We start from the raw sequence: 26,322 nt of genomic DNA, 5'->3' as shown, positions 1-26,322 counted from the left end.
TTCCCCATTTCCCTGAATTTTTCCCATTTTTCCCCATTTTTCCTCTCATTTCTCCCCCATTTTTCCTATTTTATCCCCATATTTCCCATTTACCCCATTTTTTCCCAATTTCCCCCCCATTTTTTCCTATTTTTCCCCATTTTCCCCCATTCTCCCCCCTTTATCCCCATCTTTATCCCCATTTTTCCCCAATTTTTCCCATTTTTTCCCCATTTCCCCCCTCATCCCCCCAATTTTCCCCTTTTAACCCCCATTTTCCCCACTTTTCCCCAATTTCCCCCCAATTTTCCCCAATTTTCCCCCAATTTTCCCTCCATTTTTCCCCCAAATTTTTTCCCATTTTCCCCCAAATTTTCCCCATTTTTCTCATTTTTTCCCATTTTCCGCCCATTTTCCCTCTCATTTCCCCCCATTTTTCCCAATTTCCCCCATTTTTTCCCATTTCCCTCAATTTTTTTCCCAATTTCCCCCTATTTTTCCCATTTTTTCCCCATTTTCCCCAATTTTCCCCCATTTCCCCCCATTTTTTCCCATTGCCCCCCCATTTTTTCCTTTTTAATTCCCATTTTTCTCCATTTTTTCCCATTTTTCCCCATTTCCCCCCAATTTTCCCCCCATTTTCCCCATTTTTTCCCATTCCCTCCACATTTCCCCCCATTTTTCCCTTTTTTATTCCCCATTTCTCCCCGTTTTTCCCCTTTTAATTCCCATTTTTCCCCAATTTCTCCCATTTTCCCCCCAATTCCCCCCATTTTCCTTCAATTTTTCCCCCAAATTTTTCCCCATTTTCCCCCAAATTTTTCCCATTTTTTCCCATTTTTCCCTATTTTCTCCCAATTTTTCCCCCCTTTTTTTCCCATTTTTCCCCATTTTTCCCCAATTTTCCCCCATTTCCCCCTCATTTTTCCCATTTTTATTCCCATTTTTCCCCATCCCCCCCCATTTTTCCCGTTTTTATCCCCCTTTTTCCGATTTCCCCCCGTTTTTTCCCATTTTTATTCCCATTTTTCCCCTTTTAATTCCCATTTTTCCCCATTTTTTCCCATTTTCCCCCCGGTTTTTTTCCCATTTTTATCCCATTTTTCCCATTTTCCCCCTGGTTTTTTTCCCATTTTTCCCATTCCCCCCAGTTTTTTCCCGTTTTTATTTCCATTTTTCCCCTTTTAATTCCCATTTAATTCCCATTTTTCCCATTCCCCCAGTTTTTTCCCGTTTTTATTCCCATTTTTCCCCATTTTTCCCATTTTTATTCCCATTTTCCCCCATTCCCCCCATTTTTCCCGTTTTTATTCCAATTTTTCCCCTTTTTATTCCCATTTTTCCCCATTTTTCCCATCCCCTCCGGTTTTTTCCCGTTTTTATTCCTATTTTTCCCCTTTTTATTCCCATTTTTCCCCATTTTTCCCATCCCCCCCGGTTTTTTCCCATTTTTATTCCCATTTTTCCCCTTTTTATTCCCATTTTTCCCCTTTTAATTCCCATTTTTCCCCATTTTTCCCCATTTTTCCCCTTTTTATTCCCATTTTTCTCCATTTTCCCCATCCCCCCTGGTTTTTTCCCCTTTTATCCTCATTTTTCCCATTTTTATTCCCATTTTTCCCCTTTTAATTCCCATTTTTCCCCATTTTTCTCATTTTCCCCCGGTTTTTTCCCATTTTTATTCCCATTTTTCCCATTCCCCCCGTTTTTTTCCCGTTTTTATTTCCATTTTTCCCCTTTTAATTCCCATTTTTCCCCATTTTTTCCCATTTTCCCCCCGGTTTTTTTCCCATTTTTCCCCATTCCTCCCCATTTTTCCCATTTTTATTCCCATTTTTCCCCATTTTTCCCATTCCCCCCGGTTTTTTCCCATTTTTATTCCCATTTTTCCCCTTTTAATTCACATTTTTATTCCCATTTTCCCCCATTCCCCCCATTTTTCCCTTTTTTATTCCCATTTTTCCCCATTTTTCCCATTCCCCCCGGTTTTTTCCCATTTTTATTCCCATTTTTCCCCTTTTAATTCACATTTTTATTCCCATTTTCCCCCATTCCCCCCATTTTTCCCTTTTTTATTCCCATTTTCCCATTTTTATTCCCATTTTTCCCCTTTTAATTCCCATTTTTCCCCATTTTTCCCATTTTTCCCCTTTTTATTCCCATTTTTCTCCATTTTCCCCATCCCCCCTGGTTTTTTCCCCTTTTTATTCCCATTTTTCCCATTCCCCCCGGTTTTTTCCCGCTTTTATTCCCATTTTTCCCCTTTTAATTCCCATTTAATTCCCATTTTTCCCATTCCCCCCAGTTTTTTCCCATTTTTATTCCCATTTTTCCCCTTTTAATTCACATTTTTATTCCCATTTTTCCCCATTCCCCCCATTTTTCCCGTTTTTATTCCCATTTTTATTCCCATTTTTCCCCATTTTTCCCCTTTTTATTCCCATTTTTCTCCATTTTCCCCATCCCCCCTGGTTTTTTCCCCTTTTTATCCCCATTTTTCCCATTTTCCCCCATTTTTCCCCTTTTTATCCCCATTTTTCCCATTTTCCCCCATTTTTCCCCTTTTAATTCCCATTTTTCCCCATTTTTATTCCCATTTTCCCCCCGGTTTTTTTCCCATCTTTATTCCCATTTTCCCATTTCCCCCCGGTTTTTTCTCGTTTTTATTCCCATTTTTCCCATTTTTATTCCCATTTTCCCCCATTTTTTCCCATTTTCCCCCCGTTTTTTTTCCCATTTTTCCCATTTTTCCCCTTTTAATCCCATTTTTCCCCATTTTTCCCATTCCCCCCCGGTTTTTTCCCGTTTTTATTCCCATTTTTCCCCTTTTTATTCCATTTTTTCCCATCCCCCCATTTTAATTTCCATTTTTATTCCCATTTTTCCCATTTTTCCCCTTTTAATTCCCCTTTTAATTCCCATTTTTCTCCATTTTTTCACATTTCCCCCCATTTTAATTCCATTTTTATCCCCCTTTTTCCCATTTCCCCCGGTTTTTTTCCCTTTTTATCCCATTTTTCCCATTTTCCCCCCAGTTTTTTTCCCATTTTTCCCATTTTTCCCCTTTTTATTCCCATTTTTCCCCTTTTAATTCCATTTTTATCCCCCTTTTTCCCATTTTCCCCGGTTTTTCCCCCGTTCCCACCTCGATGTAGAGGTCGGTGAATTCCCGGGGGAAGCTCCGGCACGCCCCGAAATCCAACAGCGTCACCTGGGGGGCACCCAAACCCAAAATCCACACAATTCCCCCCAAAAAATCCCCAAAATCCCCAAAACCCCCAAAATCCCCAAATTCCCCCAAAATCCCCCAAAAACTCACAAAAATCCCAAAAAATTCCTTAAAAATCCCCCTAAAAATCCCAAAAATAAAAAAAAATCCCCAAAAAATCCCCCCAAAAATCACAAAAATCCCAAAAATCCCAAAAAATTCCCTTAAAAATCCCAAAACTCCAAAAATCTCCCGAAAAATCCCCCAAAAATCCCCAAAATTCCCCAAAAAACCCCCCCAAATTCCACCCAAAGTTCCCCAAAAAATCCCACCCAAAATCCCAAAAAATTCCCATAAAAATCCCCCAAAATCCCCTAAAATTCCCCCAAAATCCACTTGAATTCCCCAATCCCCTAAAAAAATCCCCCAAAAATCACAAAAAATCCCCAAAATCCCCCAAAAATCACAAGAAAATCCCATGAAAATCCCCCAAAATTCCCCCAAAATCACTTGAATTTCCCCAAATCCCCTAAAAATCCCCAAAATCCCCCCAAAATCCCCAAAATTCCCCCAAAATCCCCCAAAATCCCAAAAAAATCCCCTTAAAAATCCCCCAAAATCCACTTGAATTTCCCCATAATCCCCCAAAATTCCCCAAAAATCCCCCAAAATCCCTAAAATTCCCCCAAATCCCCAAAAATTTCCCCCAAAAAATCCCTAAAATCCCCCAAAATCCCAAAAATTCCCTTAAAAATCCCCCCAAAATCCCCTAAAATTCCCTCAAAATCCACATTAATTCCCCCAAATCCCCTAAAGAATCCCAAAATCCCCCAAAATTCCCCAAAAATCCCAAAAAATTCCCTTAAATGCCCCCAAAAATCCCCAAAATTTCCCCCAAATCCCCAAAATCCTCCAAAAATTCCCCCCAAAAAATCACAAAAATCCATTTCCCCCAAATCCCCAAAATCCTCCAAAAATTCCCCCCAAAAAATCACAAAAATCCCAAAAAATTTCCCCAAATTCCCCCAAAATCCAAAAAAATCCCCAAAATTCCCCAAATATCCCCCAAAATGCCCTTAAAATTCCCCAAAACTTCCAAATTCTCCAAAATTCCCAAAACCAAAAAAATCCACCAAAAAATCTCCTTCACCCAGAAAATCCCTCATTCCCCTAAAATCCCCCAAAATCCCCAAAATAGCCCCAAAAATCCCCTTTAATACCCCCAATCCCAAAAATCCCCAAAATTCCCCCAAAATCCCCAAAATTCCCCAAAATTCTTTTACAAATCCACAAAAAGCCCCTAAAAATCCCAGAAAAATCCCCTAAAAATCAATTTAATTCCCCTAAAATCCTCCCAAACCCCACCAAAATGCCCAAAAAATCCCCCAAAATCCCCCAAAATTCCCCTCAGATCCCCCCAAAATTCCACAAAATGCCCAAATACCCCAAAAATCCCCTAAAAACCCCAACAATCCAAAAAAAATCCCCAAAATATCAATTCCCATAAAATCCTCCCAAATCCCCAAAATCCCCAAAAATCCCCCAAAATTCCCCTCAAATCCCTCCAAAATCTCCAAAATTCCAGAAAATCCCCAAATACCCCCAGAAATCCCCTAAAAATCCTCAAAAATTGCCCAAAAAATCCCCCAAAAATCAATTTAATTCCCATTAAATCCCCCAAACCCCCCCCCCAAAATGCCCAAAAAATCCCCAAAATTCAATTTAATTCCCTTAAAATCCTCCAAAAATCCTCCCAAAACCCCCCAAAATCCCCCAAAATCCACTTTAATTCCCCTAAAATGACCCAAATCTCCCCAAATACCCCCCAAAAATCCCCAAAAAAATCCCCAAAAATCCCCAAAAAATCCCCAAAAAATCCCAAAAAAATCCCGAAAAAAATAAATTTAATGCCCATAAAAACCCCCCAAATCTCCTCCAAATCCCCCAAAATCCCAAAAATTCCCCTTAAAATCCCAAAAATTCCCCTTAAAATCCCAAAAATCCCCAAAATCCCCCAGAAATCCCCCAAAATCCCTTTTCGTTCCCCCTCAGATGCCCCCAAAACCTCCAAAATTCCCCCAAATTCCACAAAATCCCCAAAAATGCCCAAAAATCCCCCAAAAATCCCCCAAAAATCCATTTTAATTCCCCTAAAATCCCCCCAAAATCCCCTAAAATCCCCCAAAATCCCCCAAAATCCCATTTAAATCCCATTTAAATCCCCTAAAATCACTTTAAACCCCCCAAAATCCCCAAAAATCCCCCAAAAATCAATTTAATTCCCATAAAATCCTCCCAAACCCCCAAAAAATCCCAAAAAATCCCCCAAATCCCCCAAAATTCCCCTAAAAAATCCCCAAAATTCCCCCAAAATCCTCAAAAATTGCCCAAAAAATCCCCAAAAATCAATTTAATTCCCATAAAATCCTCCCAAACCCCCCAAAATCCCCAAAAATCCAATTTAATTCCCATAAAATCCTCCCAAAATCCCCCAAAATCCCCCTAAAATCCTCCCAAAACCTCCAAAATTCCACAAAATCTCCAAATACCCCCAAAAATCCCCTAAAAATCCCCCAAAATCCCAAAAGAAATCCCGAAAAAATCAATTTAATTTCCCTAAAATCCTCCCAAACCCCTCCAAAACCCCCCAAAATCCCCCCAAATCCACTTTAATTCCCCTAAAATGACCCAAATCTCCCCAAATACCCCCCAAAATCCCAAAAAAATCCCCAAAAATTCCAAAAAAATCCCCAAAAATCCCAAAAAAATCCCCAAAAATCCCCAAAAAATCCCGAAAAAAATCATTTTAATGCCCATAAAAACCCCCCAAATCTCCTCCAAATCCCCCAAAAACCCAAAAATTCCCCTTAAAATCCCCAAAATCCCAAAAATCCCCCAAAAATCCCCAAAAATCCCTTTCTGTTCCCCCTCAGATGCCCCCAAAACCTCCAAAATTCCCCCAAATTCCACAAAATCCCCAAAAATGCCCAAAAAATACCCCAAAAATCCCCTAAAAATCAATTTAATTCCCATAAAATCCCCCCAAATCCCCCAAAATCCCATTTAAATCCCATTTAAATCCCCTAAAATCACTTTAAATCCCCCAAAATCCCAAAAAATCCCCCAAAAATCAATTTAATTCCCATAAAATCCTCCAAAACCCCCAAAAAATCCCAAAAATCCCCCAAATCCCCCAAAATTCCCCTAAAAATCCCCAAAAATCCCCCAAAATCCTCAAAAATTGCCCAAAAAAATCCCCCAAAAATCAATGTAATTCCCATAAAATCCTCCCAAACCCCCCAAAATGCCCAAAAAATCCCCAAAATTCAATTCAATTCCCATAAAATCCTCCCAAAATCCCAAAAATCCCCCAAAATCCCCCTAAAATCCGCCCAAAACCTCCAAAATTCCACAAGATCCCCAAATACCCCCAAAAATCCCCTAAAAATCCCCAAAAATCCCCAAAAAATCCCAAAAAATCAATTTAATTCCCTTAAAATCCTCTCAAAATGCCCAAAAAATCCCCCCAAAATCAATTTAAATCCCCCAAAATCCCCTAAAAAACCCCAAAAATCAATTTAATTCCCATAAAATCCTCCCAAACCCCTCCAAAATCCCCAAAAATCCCCCAAAATCCTCAAAAATTGCCCAAAAAATCCCCCTAAAAATCAATTTAATTCCCATAAAATCCTCCCAAACCCCTCAAAATGCCCAAAAAATCCCCCAAAATCAATTTAATTGCCCCCAAAATCCCCTAAAAATCCCCAAAAATCAATTTAATTCCCATAAAATCCTCCCAAAATCCCCCTAAATCCCCCTAAAATCCTCCTAAAACCTCCAAAATTCCACAAAATCTCCAAATACCCCCAAAAATCCCCTAAAAATCCCCCAAAAATCCCCAAAAAAATCCCGAAAAAATCAATTTAATTCCCTTAAAATCCTCCCAAACCCCTCCAAAACCCCCCAAAATCCCCCAAAATCCACTTTAATTCCCCTAAAATGACCCAAATCTCCCCAAATACCCCCAAAATCCCCAAAAAAATCCCCAAAAATCCCAAAAAAATCCCCAAAAATTCAATTTAATTCCCATAAAATCCCCCAAAATCCCCAAAACCCCCCAAAATCCCCCCAAAATCTCCAAAATTCCACAAAATCCCCAAATACCCCCAAAAATCCCCTAAAAATCCCCCAAAATCCCCCAAAAAATCCCGAAAAAATCAATTTAATTCCCATAAAATCCTCCCAAAATCCCCCAAAATGCCCAAAAAACCCCCCAAAAATCAATGTAATTCCCATAAAATCCTCCAAATTCCCCAAAAATCCCCAAAAATCCCCCAAACCCCCCAAACTGGGATGCCTGGGCTCGGCCCGTGTGGCTCCGGGGCTCGTAGAGGAAGTTGGCCCAGTTGGGGTCGGGGCAGGGACCCCAAAATTCCCCAAAATTCCCCAAAAAATCCCCCAAAAATACCCAAAAAACCCAAAAATTCCCCTTAAAATCCCCAAAAATCCCCAAAATCCTCAAAAATTGCCCAAAAAATCCCCCAAAATCCAATTTAATTCCCTTAAAATCCTCCCAAAACCCCCAAAAACCCCAAAAATCCCCCAAATCCCCCAAAATCCCCAAAAAATCCCCAAAATTCCCCCAAAATCCTCAAAAATTGCCCAAAAAATCCCCCAAAAATCCAATTTAATTCCCATTAAATCCCCCAACCCCCCCCAAAATGCCCAAAAAATCCCCCAAAATTCAATTTAATTCCCTTAAAATCCTTCCACAATTCCCCAAAATGACCAAAAAATCCCCCAAAATTCAAATTAATTCCCAAAAAATCCTCTAAAACCCCCAAAAATGCCCAAAAAATCCCCCAAAATTCAATTTAATTCCCATAAAATCCTCCCAAAATCCCCCAAAATGCCCAAAAATCCCCCCAAAAATCAATGTAATTCCCATAAAATCCTCCAAATCCCCCAAAATTGCCCAAAACCCCCCAAATCCCCCCCAAAATTGGGATGCCTGGGCGCTGACCGTGTGGCTCTGGGGCTCGTAGAGGAAGTTGGCCCAGTTGGGGTCGGTCTGCATGAAGCGGAACTGGAAGAGCTCCCGCAGGCAGAGCCGCAGCAGCTCCGTGCAGATCTGGGCCAGAAAAGGGACAAATTTGGGGCAGAAAAGGGAAAATTTGGGGCAAAAAGGGAAAATTTGGGGCAAAAAAGGGAAAATTTGGGGCAGAAAAGGGAAAATTTGGGGCAGAAAAGGGAAAATTTGGGGAGGAAAGGGTTAAATTGGGGCAAAAAGGGTTAATTTGGGCGGGAAAGGGTTAAATTTGGGCAAAAAAAAGGTTAAATTTGGGGAGGAAAGGGTTAATTTGGGGCAAAAAAAGGGAAAATTTGGGGCAAAAAAAGGGAAAATTTGGGGCAGGAAAGGGAAAATTTGGGGCAAAAAAGGGAAAATTTGGGGCAGGAAAGGGTTAAATTGGGGCAAAAAAGGGAAAATTTGGGGCAAAAAGGGAAAATTTGGGGCAAAAAAGGGAAAATTTGGGGCAAAAAGGGAAAATTTGGGGCAAAAAAGGGAAAATTTGGGGCAAAAAAGGGAAAATTTGGGGCAAAAAGGGAAAATTTGGGCAGGAAAGGGTTAATTTGGGGCAAAAGGGGGAAAATTTGGGGGAAAAAGGGAAAATTTGGGGCAAAAAGGGAAAATTTGGGGAGGAAAGGGTTAAATTTGGGGGACGGGTTAAATTGGGGATGGAAAGGGTTAAATTAAATTAAAATCCCCCCAAATTCCCCCCAAAAAAATCCAAAATCCCCCCAAAATCCCCCAAAATCCCCCCAAAAATTCTCTTTAATCCCCCCAAATCCCCCCCAAAATCCCCAAATCTCCCCAAAATCCCCAAAAGTTCCCCCAGACTCCAACCAAAATCCCCCCAAAATTTCCCCAAATCTCTCCAAAATCCCCCCAAAATCCCCAAAATCCCCCAAAATTCTCTTTGATCCCCTCAAATCACCCCCAAATCCCCCCAAATCTCCCCAAAATCCCCCATAAATCCTCCAAAATTCTCTTTAATCCCCCAAAATCCCCCCAAAACCCCCCAAATTCCCCAAAATTCCCCGAAAATTTCCCCAAAATTCCCCAAAATTCTCATTAATCCCCCAAAATCCCCCCAAAATTCCCCAAAATTCCCCCAAAACCCCCCAAATCCACAAAATCCCCCAAAATTCCCCCAAAATTCTCTTTAATCCCCCAAAATTCCCCAAAAATTCCCCCAAAACCCCCCAAATTCCCCCAAAATTCCCCAAAATTCTCTTTAATCCCCAAAATCCCCCCAAAAATCCACAAATTCCCCAAAATCCCCCCAAAAATCCACAAAAATCCCCCCCAAAATCCCCCAAAATTCCCCAAAATTCTCTTTAATCCACACAATTCCCCCAAATTCCCCCTAAAATCCCCCAAAATTTCCCCAAAATTCCCAAAATCCCCCAAATTCCCCCAAATATCCCCAAAATCTCCCCCAAAATTCTCTTTAATTCCCCAAAATCCCCCAAAATCCCCCCAAACCACCCAATTTCCCCAAAATCCCCCCAAATCCCCCCAAACCCCCCAATTTCCCCAAAATTCCCCAAAAATTCCCCCAAAATTCCCCAAAATTCTCTTTAATTCCCACAAATCCCCAAAATCCCCCAAAATCCCCCTAAATTCCCCCCAAAATCCCCCAAAATTTCCCCAAATCTCTCCAAAATCACCCCAAAACCCCCAAAATTCTCTTTAATCCCCCAAAATCCCCCGAAAAATCCCAAAAAATTCCCCAAATTTCCCAAAACCCCCCCAAAAATCCCCCAGAATTCCTCTAAAATCCACAAAAATCCCCCCAAAACCCTCCCAAAATCCCCAAAATCCCCCAAACTCCCCCCCAAAATTCTCTTTAATCTCCCAAAATCCCCCCAAAATCCCCAAAATTCCCAAAAATCCCCCAAAATCTCCCAAAATCCCCCCCAAAACCCCCCAAATTCCCCCCAAAATCCCCCAAAATCCCCCCAAATTCCCCAATATCCCCCCAAAATCCCCCCAAAAACCCCCCAAAATCCACAAAAATCCCCCCAAAATCCCCCAAACTCCCCCCCAAAATTCTCTTTAATCCCCCGAAATGCCCCCAAAATCCCCCAAAATTCCCCAAAATCCCCCCCAAAATCCCCCAAAATTCTCTTTAATTCTCCAAAATCCCCCCAAAAATCCCCCAAAATCCCCCAAAATCCCCCCAAAAATTCCCCAAATTCCCCCCAAAATCCCCCCAAAATTCCCCCAAAATTCTCTTTAATCCCCCAAAATCCCCCAAAAACCTCCCAAATTCCCCAAAAATCCCCCAAAATCCCCCAAAAACCTCCCAAATTCCCCAAAAATCCCCCAAAATCCCCCAAAAACCTCCCAAATTCCCCAAAAATCCCCAAAAATCCCCCAAAATCCCCCAAAATCCCCCCAAACCCCCCCAAAATCCCCCAAACTCCCCCCCAAAATTCTCTTTAATCCCCCGAAATTCCCCCAAAATCCCCCAAAATTCCCCAAAATCCCCCCCAAAATTCTCTTTAATCCCCCAAAATCCCCCAAATCTCCCCCAAAATTCTCTTTTATTCCCCCAAAATTCTCTTTAATCCCCCAAATTCCCCCCAAATTCCCCCCAAAATCCCCCAAAATTCCCCCCAAATTCTCTTTAATTCCCCCAAAATCCCCCAATATCCCCCCAAAATCCCCCAAAATCCCCCAAAATCCCCCCAAAATCCCCCAAACTGCCCCAAACTCCCCGAATTCCCCGAAATGGCCCCAAATTGGCCGCCGCCCCCACCTGGTCCCGCCGCTCCTGGGGGAGGCTCCGGCAGCGCTCCAGGGGCTCGCCCCTCCCCCACTCGGTGCAGAGCACGCGCCGCGAGCTCAGCTCGGCCACCACCCCCGGCACGCGGAAAAACGGGTCGGAGCTCAGCAGGGAGCTGGGGAAATCCCGAAAATCCCGAAATTCCCGAAAATCCCGAAAAATCCCGAAAATCCCCCAAAATTCCCAGCGAAAAATTGGCGAAAAAACCAAAAAAATCCACCCAGAAATGGCCCCAAAAGTGCAAAAATCGCCCCAAAAATCCATCTGGGAAAAGGGGTCGGAGCTCAGCAGGGAGCTGGGAAATCCCAAAAATCCCAAAATTCCCAAAAAATCCCGAAATTCCCCCAAAATTCCCAGCGAAAATGGCGAAAAAACCAAAAAAATCCACCCAGAAATGGCCCCAAAAGTGCAAAAATCGCCCCAAAAATCCGACTGGGAAAAGCCCAGGAGGGACCTGGGAACACAAAAATCCCAAATCCCAAAAATCCCAAAAATCCCAAAAAATCCCCCAAAATTTCCGAACGAAAATGGTGAAAAATTAGAAAAAAAAACCCAAAAAATCCACCCAGAAATGGCCCCAAAAGTGCGAATATCGCCCCAAAAATCCGACTGGGAAAAGCCCAGGAGGGACCTGGGAACACAAAAATCCCAAATCCCAAAAATCCCAAAATTCCAAAAAAATCCCCCAAAATTCCCAGCGAAAATGGCGAAAAATTGGGGAAAAAACAAAAAAAAATCCACCCAGAAATGGCCCCAAAAGTGCGAAAATTGCCCCAAAAATCCGACTGAGAAATGGGGTTGGAACTCAGGAGGGAGCTGAAAATCCCAAAAATCCCGAAAATCCCGAAAATCCCGAAAATCCCCCAAAATTCCCAGCGAAAATGGCGAAAAAACCAAAAAAATACACCCAGAAATGGCCCCAAAAGTGCGAAAATCGCCCCAAAAATCCGACTGGGAAAAGCCCAGGAGGGACCTGGGAACACAAAATTCTCAAATCCCAAAATTCCCAAAAATCCCCAAAAAATTCTAAAAAATTCCACCCAGAAATGGCCCCGAAAGTGCGAAAATCGCCCCAAAAATCCGACTGGGAAAAGGAGTTGGAACTCAGCAGGGAGCTGGGAAATCCCAAAAATCCCAAATTCCCAAAAAAATCCCAAAAAATCCCGAAATTCCCCCAAAATTCCCAGCGAAAATGGCGAAAAAACCAAAAAAATCCACCCAGAAACGGCCCCAAAAGTGCGAAAATCGCCCCAAAAATCCGACTGGGAAAAGGGGTTGGAACTCAGCAGGGAGCTGGGAAATCCCAAAAATCCCAAAATTCCCAAAAAATCCCGAAAATCCCCAAAAATTCCGAGCAAAAATGGCGAAAAATTGGGAAAAAAACCAAAAAGATCCACCCAGAAATGGCCCAAAAAGTGCAAAAATCGCCCCAAAAATCCGACTGGGAAAAGGGGTTGGAGCTCAGCAGGGAGCTGGGAAATCCCAAAAATCCCAAAATTCCCGAAAAATCCTGAAAATCCCCCAAAATTCCCAGCGAAAATCGGGAAAAAAACAAAAAAATCCACCCGGAAATGGCCCCAAAAGTGCAAAAATCGCCCCAAAAATCCGACTGGGAAAAGGGGTCGGAGCTCAGCAGGGAGCTGGGAAATCCCAAAAATCCCGAAATTCCCAAAAAAATCCCAAAAAATCCCGAAATTCCCCCAAAATTCCCAGAGAAAATGGCGAAAAAACAAAAAAAAATCCACCCAGAAATGGCCCCAAAAGTGCAAAAATCGCCCCAAAAATTCAACTTGATAAAGCCCAGGAGGGAGCTGGGAACACAAAATTCCCAAATCCCAAAATTCCCAAAAAAAATCCCGAAAAATTCCCAGCGAAAATGGCGAAAAATTGGGGAAAAAACCAAAAAAATCCACCCAGAAATGGCCCCAAAAGTGCGAAAATCGCCCCAAAAATCCGACTGGGAAAAGGGGTTGGAGCTCAGGAGGGAGCTGAAAATCCCAAAAATCCCAAATCCCAAAAATCCCAAATCCCAAAAATCCCAAAAAAAAAACCCAAAAAATTCCGAGCGAAAATGGAGAAAAATTGGAGAAAAAACCAAAAAAATCCACCCAGAAATGGCCCCGAAAGTGCGAAAATCACGCAAAAATCCGACTGGGAAAAGCCCAGGAGGGACCTGGGAACACAAAATTCTCAAATCCCAAAAATCTCAAAAATCCCCCCAAAAAAAATCCTGAAATTCCGAGCAAAAATGGCGAAAAATTAGGAAAAAAACCAAAAAATCCACCCAGAAATGGCCCCAAAAGTGCGAAAATCGCCCCAAAAATCCGACTGGGAAAAGGGGTCGGAACTCAGCAGGGAGCTGGGAAATCCCAAAAATCCCAAAATTCCCAAAATCCCAAAAATTTCAAGTGAAAATCCCAAAAATCCCCAAAAATTGGCAAAAAACCCCAAGAAAATCGGCCCCAAACTGGCGAAAATCACCGAAAACCCTCCCAGGAAAAGGGGTCCCGAATCCCAAAAATCCCCCAAAATCCCCTAAAATCCCCCAAATCCCCCAAATCCCCTAAACTGCCCCCAAATCCCCTAAATCCCCTAAACTGCCCCCAAAAATTCCCCCTAAATCCCCAAAAACTCCCCCAAAACTGCCCCAAAATCCCCTAAAATCACCCCAAAACTGCCCCAAAATCCCCTAAATCACCCCAAAACTGCCCCAAAATCCCCTCCAAAATCCCCCCAAATCCCCTAAAGTGCCCCCAAAATCCCCCAAAACTGCCCCAAAATCCCCTAAAATCCCCCAAAACTGCCCCAAAATCCCCTAAAATCCCCCCAAAACTGCCCCAAAATCCCCTAAAATCACCCCAAAATCTCCCTAAAATCCCCTAAATCTCCACCAAAAATCCCCTAAAAACCCCAAAACTTCTCCTAAATCCCCTAAAAATGCCCCTAAATCCCCTCTAAAATCCCCCCCAAATCCCCAAAAACCCCTAAATTTCCCCAAAATCCCCCCTAAAATCCCCCAAATCTGCCCCTAAATCCCCTCTAAAATCCCCTAAAACTGCCCCAAAATCGTCCCAAAACTGCCCTAAACCCCCCCAAAACTGCCCCTAAATCCCCTAAACTGCCCCAAAAATTCCCCCAAATCCCCTAAACCGCTCCTAAATCCCCCTAAAAGCCCCAAAACTGCCCCAAAACCGCCCCAAAATCCCCTCTAAAATCCCCAAAATCCCCTAAAACTGCCCCAAAACTGCCCTTAAATCCCCCAAAACTGCTCCTAAATCCCCTAAAACTGCCCCAAAATCCCCTAAAATCCCCCAAACCCCTAAAACAGCCCCAAAATCTCCTAAAACTGCCCCTAAATCCCTCCTAAAATCCCCTAAAATCCCCTAAATCCCCCTAAATATCCCCTAAAACGGCCCCAAAATCCCCTAAAATCCCCTAAATCGCTGAAAACTGTGCCTAAATCCCCTAAATCCCCCCTAAAACTGCCCCTAAATCCCCCCTAAAACTGCCCCTAAATCCCCTAAACTGCCCCAAAATCCCCTAAAACCTGCCCCAAAATCCGCCTAAAAACCCCAAAACTGCCCCAAAATCCCCTAAAATCACCCCAAAATCTCCCTAAAGTCCCCTAAATCTCCACCAAAAATCCCCTAAAAACCCCAAAACTGCCCCTAAATCCCCTAAAACTGCTCCTAAATCCCCTCTAAAATCCCCCCCAAATCCCCAAAATCCCCTAAATTTCCCCAAAATCCCCCCTAAAATCCCCCAAATCTGCCCCTAAATCCCCTCTAAAATCCCCTAAAATCCCCTAAATCCCCCCAAAACTGCCCCCAAATCCCCAAAACTGCCCCTAAATCCCCAAAACTGCCCCTAAATCCCCTAAACTGCCCCAAAAATTCCCCCAAATCCCCTAAACCGCTCCTAAATCCCCCTAAAAACCCCAAAACCGCTCCAAAACCGCCCCAAAATCCCCTCTAAAATCCCCAAAATCCCCTAAAACTGCCCCAAAACTGCTCCTAAATCCCCTAAAACTGCCCCAAAATCCCCTAAAATCCCCCAAACCCCTAAAACAGCCCCAAAATCTCCTAAAACTGCCCCAAAATCTCCTAAAACTGCCCCAAAATCCCGCCCAAAATCCCTCCTAAAATCCCCTAAATCCCCCTAAAAATCCCCTAAAACGGCCCCAAAATCCCCTAAAATCCCCAGAATCGCTGAAAACTGCCCCTAAATCCCCTAAATCCCCCCTAAAACTGCCCCTAAATCCCCCCAAAATCCCCCAAAATCCCCTAAAACTGCCCCAAAATCCATCTGAAACCACTTCTAAAATCATCCCCAAATCCCCTAAAACTGCCCCAAAACTGCCTCAAAATCCCCTAAAAGTGCTCCTAAATCCCCTAAAATCACCCCAAAATCCCCTAAACTGCCCCAAAACTGCCCCCAAAATCCCCTAAAACTGCCCCCAAATCCTCTAAAATCACCCCAAAATCTCCAAAATCCCCAAAACTGCCCCAAAAATCCCCTCTTAAAAATCCCCTAAAATCCCCCAAAATCCCCCTAAAATCCCCCTAAATCCCCTAAAATTCCCCAAAATCTCCCCAAAACTGCCCCCAAACCCCCTAAACTGCCCCAAAATCCTCTAAAATCACCCCAAAATCTCCAAAATCCCCCAAAATCCCCCAAAATTGCCCCAAAATCCCCCCAAAAATCCCCCAAAATCCCCTAAAACTGCCCCAAAATCCATCTGAAACCCCTTCTAAAATCATCCCCAAATCCCCTAAAACTGCCCCAAAATCCTCTAAAATCACCCCAAAATCTCCAAAATCCCCAAAACTGCCCAAAAATCCCCTCTTAAAATCCCCTAAAACAGCCCCAAAATCCTTCCAAAACTGCCCCAAAATCCCCCCTAAAATCCCCCAAAATCCCCCTAAAATCCCCCTAAAAATCCCCCAAAATCCCCCTAAAATCCCCCAAAATCACCCCAAAACTGCCCCAAAATCCCCTAAAATCACCCCAAAATCCCCTAAAATCACCCCAAAATCTCCAAAATCCCCCAAACTGCCCCAAAATCCCCTCTTAAAATCCCCTAAAACTGCCCCAAAATCCCTCCAAAACTGCCCCAAAATCCCCTCTTAAAATCCCCTAAAACTGCCCCAAAACGCCCTCAATTTTCCCCCAAATCCCCCCAAAATCCCCCAAAATCCCCCAAAAATCCCCCAAAATCACCCCAAAACTGCCCCCAAAATCCCCTAAACTGCCCCAAAATCCTCTAAAATCACCCCAAAATCTCCAAAATCCCCAAAACTGCCCCAAAATCCCCCCTAAAATCCCCAAAATTGCCCCTAAATCCCTTCTAAAATCCCCCTAAAACAGCCCCAAAACGCCCTCAATTTTCCCCAAAATCCCCCCAAAATCCCCCAAAATCCCCCTAAAATCCCCCCAAAACTGCCCCCAAAACCCCCTAAACTGCCCCTAAATCCTCTAAAATCACCCCAAAATCTCAAAATCCCCCAAAATCCCCCCTAAAATCCCCCAAATTGCCCCTAAATCCCTTCAAAATCCCCCTAAAACAGCCCCAAAACGCCCTCAATTCTCCCCAAAATCCCCCTAAAAACGCCCAAAATTTCCCCAAAATGTCCCAAAATGCCCGAATTTGCCCGAATTTGCCCAAAAAGCCCCAAACTTACCGGAATTGGCGGGCATTTTCCGCCTCCCGGCGGTAGTCGCACTCGAGCTCCAGCTCCCGCCGCAGCGCGCGCAGCGCCGGCGCCGCGAAGAGCCCTGGGCGGGAATTGGGGCCAAAAACCCCAAATTTGGGGAAAAAGGGACTTGGGGGGGAAAAAGGGGATTTTGGGGGGAAATAATGGGATTTTTGGGGGGGAAATAAAGGGATTTTTGGGGGGAAATAAAGGGATTTTTGGGGGGAAATAAAGGGATTTTTGGGGAAAAATAATGGGATTTGGGGGTAAATAAAGGGATTTTTGGGGGAAATAATGGGAATTTTGGGGGGGAAAATGGGGATTTTGGGGGAAATAAAGGATTTTTGGGGGGGTAAATAATGGGGATTTTGGGGGGGAAAATGGGATTTTGGGGAAAAATAATGGGAATTTGGGGGAAATAATGGGATTTTTGGGGTAAAAAATGGGATTTGGGGGGAAATAAGGGGGATTTGGGGGGAAATAGTGGATTTTGGGGGGAAATAATGGGATTTTGGGGGGAAATAAGGGGGATTTTGGGGGTAAATTGTGGGATTTGGGGGGAATAATGGGGATTTTGGGGGGGAAAATGGGGATTTGGGGGGAAATAAAGGGATTTTTGGGGGGAATAATGGGATTTGGGGAGAAAAAATGGGATTTTGGGGGGAAAAATAATGGGATTTTGGGGATAAAAAAAGGGATTTTTGGGAAAGAATGGGATTTGGGGAGAAGCAAGGGGGATTTGGGGGTAAATAAAGGGATTTTTGGGGGGGGATAAAGGAATTTTGGGGGGAAATAATGGGATTTGGGGAGAAAAAATGGGATTTTGGGAGGAAAAATAATGGGATTTGGGGGATAAAAAAGGGGATTTTGGGAAAAAATGGGATTTGGGGAGAAACAAGGGGAATTTGGGGGTAAATAATGGGATTTGGGGGGAATAATGGGATTTTTGGGGGGGAAATAATGGGATTTTGGGGAGAAAAATGGGGATTTGGGGAAAAAAGGGAGTTTGGGGGGAATAAAGGGGAATTTGGGGGGGAAATGCGGGGATTTGGGGAGAAAAATGGGGATTTTGGGGGAAATAAAGGGATTTTGGGGGGGAAATAAAGGGATTTTGGAGGGTAAAAATGGGGATTTCAGTTAAAAATGGGATTTGGGGGGAAATAATGGGATTTGGGGGGAAATAATGGGATTTGGGGGAAATAAAGGGATTTTTGGGGGGTAAATAATGGGATTTGGGGAGAAAAAATGGGATTTTGGGGGGAAAAATAATGGGATTTGGGGGATAAAAAATGGGGATTTTGGGAAAAAATGGGATTTGGGGAGAAACAAGGGGAATTTGGGGGGAAATAATGGGATTTTTTTGGGGGGAAATGGGGATTTTGGGGGAAATGAGGGGATTTTGGGGGAAATAAAGGGATTTTTGGGGGGGAAATAATGAGATTTTGGGGAGAAAAATGGGGATTTGGGGAAAAAAGGGAGTTTGGGGGGAATAAAGGGGAATTTGGGGGGGAAATGCGGGGATTTGGGGAGAAAAATGGGATTTTGGGGGGGAAATAAAGGGATTTTGGGGGGAAATAATGGGGATTTTGGGGGGGAAAATGGGGATTTCGGTTAAAAATGGGATTTGGGGGGAAATAATGGGATTTGGGGGAAATAATGGGATTTTTGGGGGGTAAATAATGGGATTTGGGGAGAAAAAATGGGATTTTGGGGGAAAAATGGGATTTGGGGAGAAACAAGGGGAATTTGGGGGTAAATTGTGGGATTTGGGGGGAATGATGGGATTTTGGGGGGGGAAATTGTGGGGATTTTGGGGGAAATAAAGGGATTTTTGGGGGGAATAATGGGATTTGGGGGGAAATAGTGGGATTTTGGGGGGAAAAATAATGGGATTTGGGGGATAAAAAAGGGGATTTTGGTCAAAAATGGGATTTGGGGGGAAATAATGGGATTTGGGGGGGAATAAAGGGATTTTTGGGGGGGGAAATGGGGATTTTGGGGGGAATAAATGGATTTTGGGGGAAATAAAGGGATTTTTGGGGGGTAAATAATGGGATTTGGGGAGAAAAAATGGGATTTTGGGGGGAAAAATAATGGGATTTGGGGGATAAAAAAGGGGATTTTTGGGAAAAAATGGGATTTGGGGAGAAACAAGGGGATTTTGGGGGTAAATAATGGGATTTGGGGGGAATAATGGGATTTTTGGGGGGGAAATTGTGGGGATTTTGGGGGAAATAAAGGGATTTTTGGGGGGAATAATGGGATTTGGGGGGAAATAGTGGGATTTTGGGGGGAAAAATAATGGGATTTGGGGGATAAAAAAGGGGATTTTTGGGAAAAAATGGGATTTGGGGAGAAACAAGGGGGATTTTGGGGGAAATAATGGGATTTGGGGGGTAAATAATGGGATTTGGGGGGAAATAATGGGATTTTGGGGGGAAATGAGGGGATTTTGGGGACAAAAAAAGGGATTTGGGGTGAAAAAATGGAGATTTTGGGAAAAAAATGGGAGTTTTGGGGGTAAATAATGGGATTTGGGGGAAATGATGGGATTTTTGGGGGGGAAATTGTGGGGATTTTGGGGGAAATAAAGGGATTTTTGGGGGGAATAATGGGATTTGGGGGGAAATAGTGGGATTTTGGGGGGAAAAATAATGGGATTTGGGGGATAAAAAAGGGGATTTTGGGAAAAAAATGGGATTTGGGGAGAAGCAAGGGGGATTTGGGGAGAAATAATGGGATTTTTGGGGGGGAAATGGGGATTTTGGGGGAAATGAGGGGATTTGGGGGGAAATAAAGGGATTTTTGGGGGGGAAATAATGGGATTTTGGGGAGAAAAATGGGGATTTGGGGAAAAAAGGGAGTTTGGGGGGAATAAAGGGGGATTTGGGGGGGAAATGCGGGGATTTGGGGAGAAAAATGGGGATTTTGGGGGAAATAAAGGGATTTTGGGGGGAAATTGTGGGGATTTGGGGGGAAAAATGGGATTTTTTGGGGGGTAAATAATGGGATTTAGGGGGGGAAATTTTGGGGTGATTTTGGGGGGTCTTGGGGTGATTTTGGGTGATTTTGGGTGTTTTAGAGGTAATTTTGGGGTGATCTGGGGTGGTATTGGGTGTTTTGGGGTGATTTTGGGGGGATTTGGGGCTATTTTTGGTTATTTTGGGTGATTTTGGGTGGTTTTGGTGTGATTTGGGGTGATTTTGGGGTGATTCTGGGGCTATTGGGCTATTTTTGGGTGGTTTTGGGGTGATTTTGGGCTGACTTTGGGGTGGTTTGGGGGTGTTTTGGTGTTTTGGGGTGATTTTTGGTGTTTTAGAGGTGATGTTGGGGTGGTTTGGGGTGATTTTCGTGTGATTTTGGGTGATTTTGGGTGATTTTGGGTGTTTTGGGGGTGTTTTTGGGGCGATTTTGGGCTATTTTTGGGGTGATTTGGGGCTATTTTGGGTATTTTTGGCCTATTTTGGGGTGATTTGGGGTGATTTTGGGTTATTGTGGGGTGTTTTAGGGGTGATTTTGGGTGTTTTTGGGGTGATTTTGGGCTATTTTGGGCTATTTTGGGTGGTTTTGGGGTGTTTTAGGGGTGATTTTGGGTGATTTTGGGGTGATTTGGGGTATTTTTGGATGGTTTTGGGCTATTTTGGGGTGATTTTGAGCTATTTTGGGGTGTTTTAGGGGTGATTTGGGGTGATTTTGGGCTATTTTGGGGTGATTTGGGGTGATTTTGGGCTATTTTGGGGTGATTTGGGGTGATTTTGGGCTATTTTGGGTATTTTCGGGCTATTTTGGGGTGATTTTGGGCTATTTTGGGGTGATTTTGGGGCTATTTTGGGCTATTTTTGGGTGATTTGGGCTATTTTGGGGTGTTTTTGGGGTGTTTTGGGCTATTTTGGGGTGATTTTGGGCTATTTTGGGCTATTTTTGGGCTATTTTGGGCTATTTTGGGGTGGTTTTGGGGTGATTTTGGGTGTTTTGGGGGTGTTTTGGGGTGATTCTGAGACCTTTGGGCAGGCCGGGGCTGAGGCTCAGCAGCGCCAGGAGATTTTCGACGTCGCTGCCGATGCTGCGGGCGACGCCCGGGTACTGCCGGGAGCCAGAAACGCCCCTGGAGCCCCAATTCCAGCCCAGATCCCCAAAATTCCCGCCCCAAATCCCAAATTCCCACCCTGAACCCCATTGCCAGCCTCAGTTCCAGCCCCAATTCCCAAAATTCCAGCTCCAATTCCCAAAATTCCAGCCCCAATTCCCGAATTTCCCTCCTAAATTCCCAAATTCCAGCCCCAATTCCCAAAATTCCTGCCCCAATTCCCAAAATTCCTGCCCCAATTCCTGCCCAAATCCCCAAAATTCCAGCCCAGATTCCCAAATTACCAAATCCCAGCCCCAAATCCCCAAAATTCAGCCTCAATTCCAGCCCAAGTTCCTGAATTTCCCTCCAAATTCCCAAATTCCAGCCCCAAATCCCCAAATTCCAGCCTCAATTACAGCCCAAGTCCCCAAAAATTCCAGCCCAGATTCCCAAATTCCCACCCCTGAACCCGATTTCCAGCCTCAATTCCAGCCCAAATCCCAAATTCCAGCCCAAATTCCCAAAATTCCAGCCTCAATTCCAGCCCAAATCCCCAAAATTCCAGGCCCAATTCCCAAATTCCCAGCCCCAATTCCCAAATTCCAGCCCCAAATCCCCAAATTCCCTCCCCAATCCCCAAAATTCTGACTGAATTCCTGCCCCAATTCCCAAAATTCCAGCCTCAATTCCAGCCCAAATCCCCAAATTCCCACTCAAATTCTCAAATTCCTGCCCAAAATCCCAAAATTCCAGCCCTAAATCCCAAATTCTCACCCCTGAACCCGACTGCCAGCCTCAGTTCCAGCCCCAATTCCCAAAATTTCCCAAATTCCAGCCCAAATCCCCCAAAATTCCAACCCAAATCCCAAATTCCAGCCTCAATTTCAAAATTTCCAGCCCAAATCCCCAAAATTTCCCCTCAAATTCCCAAATTCCAGCCTCAATTCCAGCCCAAATCCCCAAAATTCCCGCCCAGATTCCCAAATTCCCACCCCTGAACCCGATTTCCAGCCTCAATTCCAGCCCCAATCCCAAATTCCAGCCCCAATTCCCAAATTCCCATCCCAAATCCCAAATTCTAGCCCAAATCCCCAAAATTCCAGCCCCAATTCCCAAATTTCCCTCCCCAATCCCCAAAATTTCCCCCCAAAATCCCAAATTCAGCCTCAATTCCAGCCCAATTCCCCAAAATTCCAGCCCAGATTCCCAAAATTCCAGCCCAGATTCCCAAATTCCCATCCCCAATTCCCAAATTCCAGCCCCAATTCCAGCCCCAATTCCCAAATTCCCACCCAGATTCCCAAATCCCCAAAATTCAGCCTCAATTCCAGCCCCAGTTCCTGAATTTCCCTCCAAATTCCCAAATTCCAGCCCCAAATCCCCAAATCCCAGCCTCAATTACAGCCCAAATCCCCAAAAATTCCCGCCCAGATTCCCAAATTCCCACCCTGAACCCGATTTCCAGCCTCAATTCCAGCCCCAATTCCCAAAATTCCAGCCCAAATTCCCAAATTCCAGCCTCAGTTCCCGCCCAAATTCCCAAAATTCCAGCCCCAATTCCCAAATTCCCTCCCCAATCCCCAAAATTCTGACTGAATTCCTGCCCCAATTCCCAAAATTCCAGCCACAATTCCAGCCCAAATCCCCAAAATTCCCACGCAAATCCTCAAATTCCAGCCCAAAATCCCAAAATTCCGGCCCCAAATCCCAAATTCCCACCCCTGAACCCCATTGCCAGCCTCAGTTCCAGCCCAAATCCCCAAAATTTCCCAAATTCCAGCCCAAAGCCCCCAACATTCCAACCCCTGAGTCCAAATTCCAACCCCTGAGTCCCAAATTCAGCCTCAATTCCAGCCCAGATTCCCAAATTCCCATCCCCAATTCCCAAATTCCAGCCCCAATTCCCAAATTCCCACCCAGATTCCCAAATCCCCAAAATTCAGCCTCAATTCCAGCCCCAGTTCCCGAATTTCCCTCCAAATTCCCAAATTCCTGCCCCAATTCCCAAATTCCAGCCCCAGTTCCCGAATTTCCCTCCAAATTCCCAAATTCCTGCCCCTATTCCCAAATCCCAGCCCCAATTCCAGCCCAGATCCCCAAAATTCCCGCCCCAAATCCCAAATTCCCACCCCTGAACCCCATTGCCAGCCTCAGTTCCAGCCCCAATCCCCAAAATTTCCCCAATTCCAGCCCAAATCCCCCAACATTCCAGCCCCTGAGTCCAAATTCCAGCCCCAATTCCCAAAATTCTGGCCCAAATCCCGAATTCCTGCCCAAATCCCCAATTTCTTGCCCAAATCCTGAAATTCCCCTCCAGATTCCCAAATTCCACCCCAAATTCCCAAAATTCCCTCCTAAATTCCCAAAATTCCTGCCCAAATCCCCAAAATCCCGCCTCAATTCCACCCCAATTCCCAAATTTCCCTCCAAATCCCCAAAATCCCTGCCCCAATTCCCCAATTCCCAAATTCCCTGAACCCGATTTCCAGCCTCAATTCCAGCCCCATTCCCAGATTCCCGCCCAGATCCCCCAACATTCCAGCCCAAATCCCAAATCCCAACCCCGGAGTCCAAATTCCTGCCCGAATTCCCAATTTCTGGCCCAAATCCATGAATTCCAGCCTCAATTCCAGCCCAAATTCCAGCCCCAATCCCCAAATTCCCACTCAAATTCGCAAATTCCCGCCCCAATTCCCAAATTCCCATCTCCAACTTCCAAAATTCCCACCCAAATCCATAAATTCCAGCCTCAATTCCAGCCCAAATCTCCAAATTCCTGCCCCAATTCCCAAATTCCTGCCTCAAAATCCCAAATTCCAACCCCTGAGTTTAAATTCCCACCCAAATCCCCCAAATTCCAGCCCAAATTCCCAAAACTCAGCCTCAATTCCCACCCAAATCCCCAAAATTCCCCCCCAAATCCCAAATTCCAACCCCTGAGTCCAAATTCCAGCCTCAATTTCAAAATTTCCAGCCCAAATCCCCAAAATTCCAAGGAATTTCCCAAATTCCCCAAAATTCCAAAAAAATCCTCCAAAAATCCCCAAAATTTCCCAAAAAAATCCCACAATTTTCCCCCTAAATTCCCCAAATTTTCCTGAAAAATCCCAAAATTTCCCTGAAATTCCGGAATTCCCCAAAAATTCCCAAAATTTACCCCAAATTCCCCCAAATCCTGGAAAAAATCCCCGAAAGTTCCCTAAAAATAAAAAAAAATCCCCCAAAACCCTCAGAAAACGCCCAAAATTTCCCAAATTTCCCCCAAATTTTCCCCAAATTCCTGACTTTCCCCAAAAAATTCCCAAAAATCCCCCAAATTCCCCAAATTTCCCCCAAATTCCCAAAATTTCCCCCCAAAATTCCCCAAAATCCTGGAAAAATCCCCAAAAATTCCCTGAAAATCCAAAAAAATCCCCCAAAACCCTCAGAAAACGCCCAAAATTTCCCAAATTTCCCCCAAATTTTCCCCAAATTCCTGACTTTCCCCAAAAAATTCCCAAAAATCCCCCAAATTCCCCAAATTTCCCCCAAATTCCCAAAATTTCCCCCCAAAATTCCCCAAAATCCTGGAAAAATCCCCAAAAATTCCCTGAAAATCCAAAAAAATCCCCCAAAACCCTCAGAAAAGGCCCGAAAATCCCCAAAATTTTCCCAAAAATTCCCAAAAAATTCCCAAAATTCCTCAAAACTCCCAAATTTTCCCAAATTCCCCCCAAAATTCCCAAATATTCTCCAAAAAATTCAAAAAAATCCAAAAAAATCCCCCCAAACCCCTAAGAAAACGCCCAAAAATCCCCAAATTCCCCCCAAAATTTCCCCAAAAATCCCGAATTTTCCCCCAAAATTCCCAAAATTTCCCCAAAATTCCCCAAAATTTCCCCCAAATTCCCCAAAATCCTGGAAAAAATCCCTCAAAATTCCCTGAAGATGAAGAAAAAAAATCCTCCAAAACCCTCAGAAAATGCCCAAAAATCCCCCAAATTCCCCCCAAATTTCCCCAAAATTCCCAAAAATCCCGAATTTCCCCCAAAATTCCCAAATTTTCCCCAAAATTCCCAAAATTTCCCCAGAATTCCTAAAATTTCCCCCAAAATTCCCCAAAATCCTGGAAAAATCCCCAAAAATTCCCTGAAAATCCAAAAAAATCCCCCAAAAACCTCAGAAAAGGCCCGAAAATCCCAAAAATTTTCCCAAAAATTCCAAAAAAATTCCCAAAATTCCTCAAAACTCCCAAATTTTCCCAAATTCCCCCCAAAATTCCCAAATATGCTCCAAAAAATCCAAAAAAATCCCCCCAAACCACTCAGAAAACGCCCGAAAATCCCCAAATTCCCCCCAAAATTCCCCAAAAATCCCGAATTTTCCCCCCAAAATTCCCAAATTTCCCCAAATTTCCAAAGAATTTCCAAAATTTCCCCCAAAATTCCCCAAAATCCTGGAAAAAAACCAAAAAAATTCCCATAAAAATAAAAAAAAATCCCCCAAACCCCTCAGCAAACGCCCAAAGATCCCCAAATTTCCCCCAAATTTTCCCCAAATTCCTGACTTTCCCCCAAAAATTTCCCAAATTCCCCCCAAAATTCCCAAATATTCTCCAAAAAATTCAAAAAAACCCAAAAAAATCCCCCAAAACCCCCCAGAAAACGCCCAAAAATCCCCAAATTTCCCCCAAAATTTCCCCAAAATTCCCCAAAAATCCCGAATTTCCCCCTAAAATTCCCGAATTTCCCCCAAATTCCCGAATTTCCCCCCAGGCCCCACCTGGACCTTGATGGCGACGTCGGCGCCGCCGCGGAGCCGCGCCCGGTGCACCTGGCCCAGGGAGGCGGCGGCCACCGGCTCCTCCTGGAACTCCTGGAGCTGCTCCCGCCAGCCCCGGCCCAGCTCCGCCTCCAGCACCGCCTGGACACAGGGAATTCATTCCCAACATTCCCAACAAATTCCCAACAATTCCCAAAAAAATCCAAGCGAAAATGGCCCAAATATGGCAAAAATCCCATTAAAATCCCATAAAAATCCCATTAAAAATCCCATAAAGATCCCAAAATCCTGGGAATTCTGTGTCCAAGATAGCCTGGAAGAGAATTCCCAATATGCCCAAAAATTCCTCAAAAAATCCTAAAATAATCCCATAAAAATACCCCAAATCCCATAAAAAATCCCATAAAAATCCCATTAAAAATCCCATAAAAATCCCATAAAAATCCCAAAATCCTGGGAATTCCTGGACCCAGCTCCGTGTCCAGGATGGCCTGGGAGAGAATTCCCAGAATTCCCAAAATTCCCAACAATTCACAAAAAAATTCCCAAAAAATCCCATAAAAATACCCAAACTATGGCGAAAATAGCCCCAAAATCCCATAAAAATCCCATAAAAATCCCATTAAAATCCCCAAATCTTGGGAATTCTGAGTCCAGCATGGCCTGAGGTGGAAATTCCCATATTCCCAAAAATTCCCAAAAAATTCCCAAAAAATCCCGATAAAAATACCCAAACTATGGCAAAAATAGCCCCAAACC

The 26,322-nt window shown here is 43.9% G+C and overlaps 1 protein-coding gene across 1 annotated transcript in view; it reads right to left on the bottom strand.

Annotated features, from left to right (window-relative positions):
• The window catches only part of LOC132322828 (atypical kinase COQ8B, mitochondrial-like), a gene marked incomplete at its 5' end in the record, with an annotated part of 33,110 nt that extends 7,406 nt beyond the window's left edge, over positions 1–25,704 (bottom strand). Inside the window, 6 exons of the mRNA XM_059837539.1 lie at positions 3,125–3,190; positions 8,211–8,318; positions 11,014–11,155; positions 16,722–16,815; positions 20,735–20,816; positions 25,564–25,704. Coding sequence (XP_059693522.1) covers positions 3,125–3,190; positions 8,211–8,318; positions 11,014–11,155; positions 16,722–16,815; positions 20,735–20,816; positions 25,564–25,704 — 633 coding nt within the window. The remainder of the gene's footprint in view (positions 1–3,124; positions 3,191–8,210; positions 8,319–11,013; positions 11,156–16,721; positions 16,816–20,734; positions 20,817–25,563) is intronic.
• Between the last annotated feature and the right edge of the window lie 618 nt (positions 25,705–26,322).

Source organism: Haemorhous mexicanus, unplaced genomic scaffold, assembly GCF_027477595.1.
Source record: "Haemorhous mexicanus isolate bHaeMex1 unplaced genomic scaffold, bHaeMex1.pri scaffold_149_ctg1, whole genome shotgun sequence".
In the NCBI taxonomy this organism is placed as follows: Eukaryota; Metazoa; Chordata; class Aves; order Passeriformes; family Fringillidae; genus Haemorhous; species Haemorhous mexicanus.
This window is presented reverse-complemented; position numbering and strand designations above follow the sequence as displayed.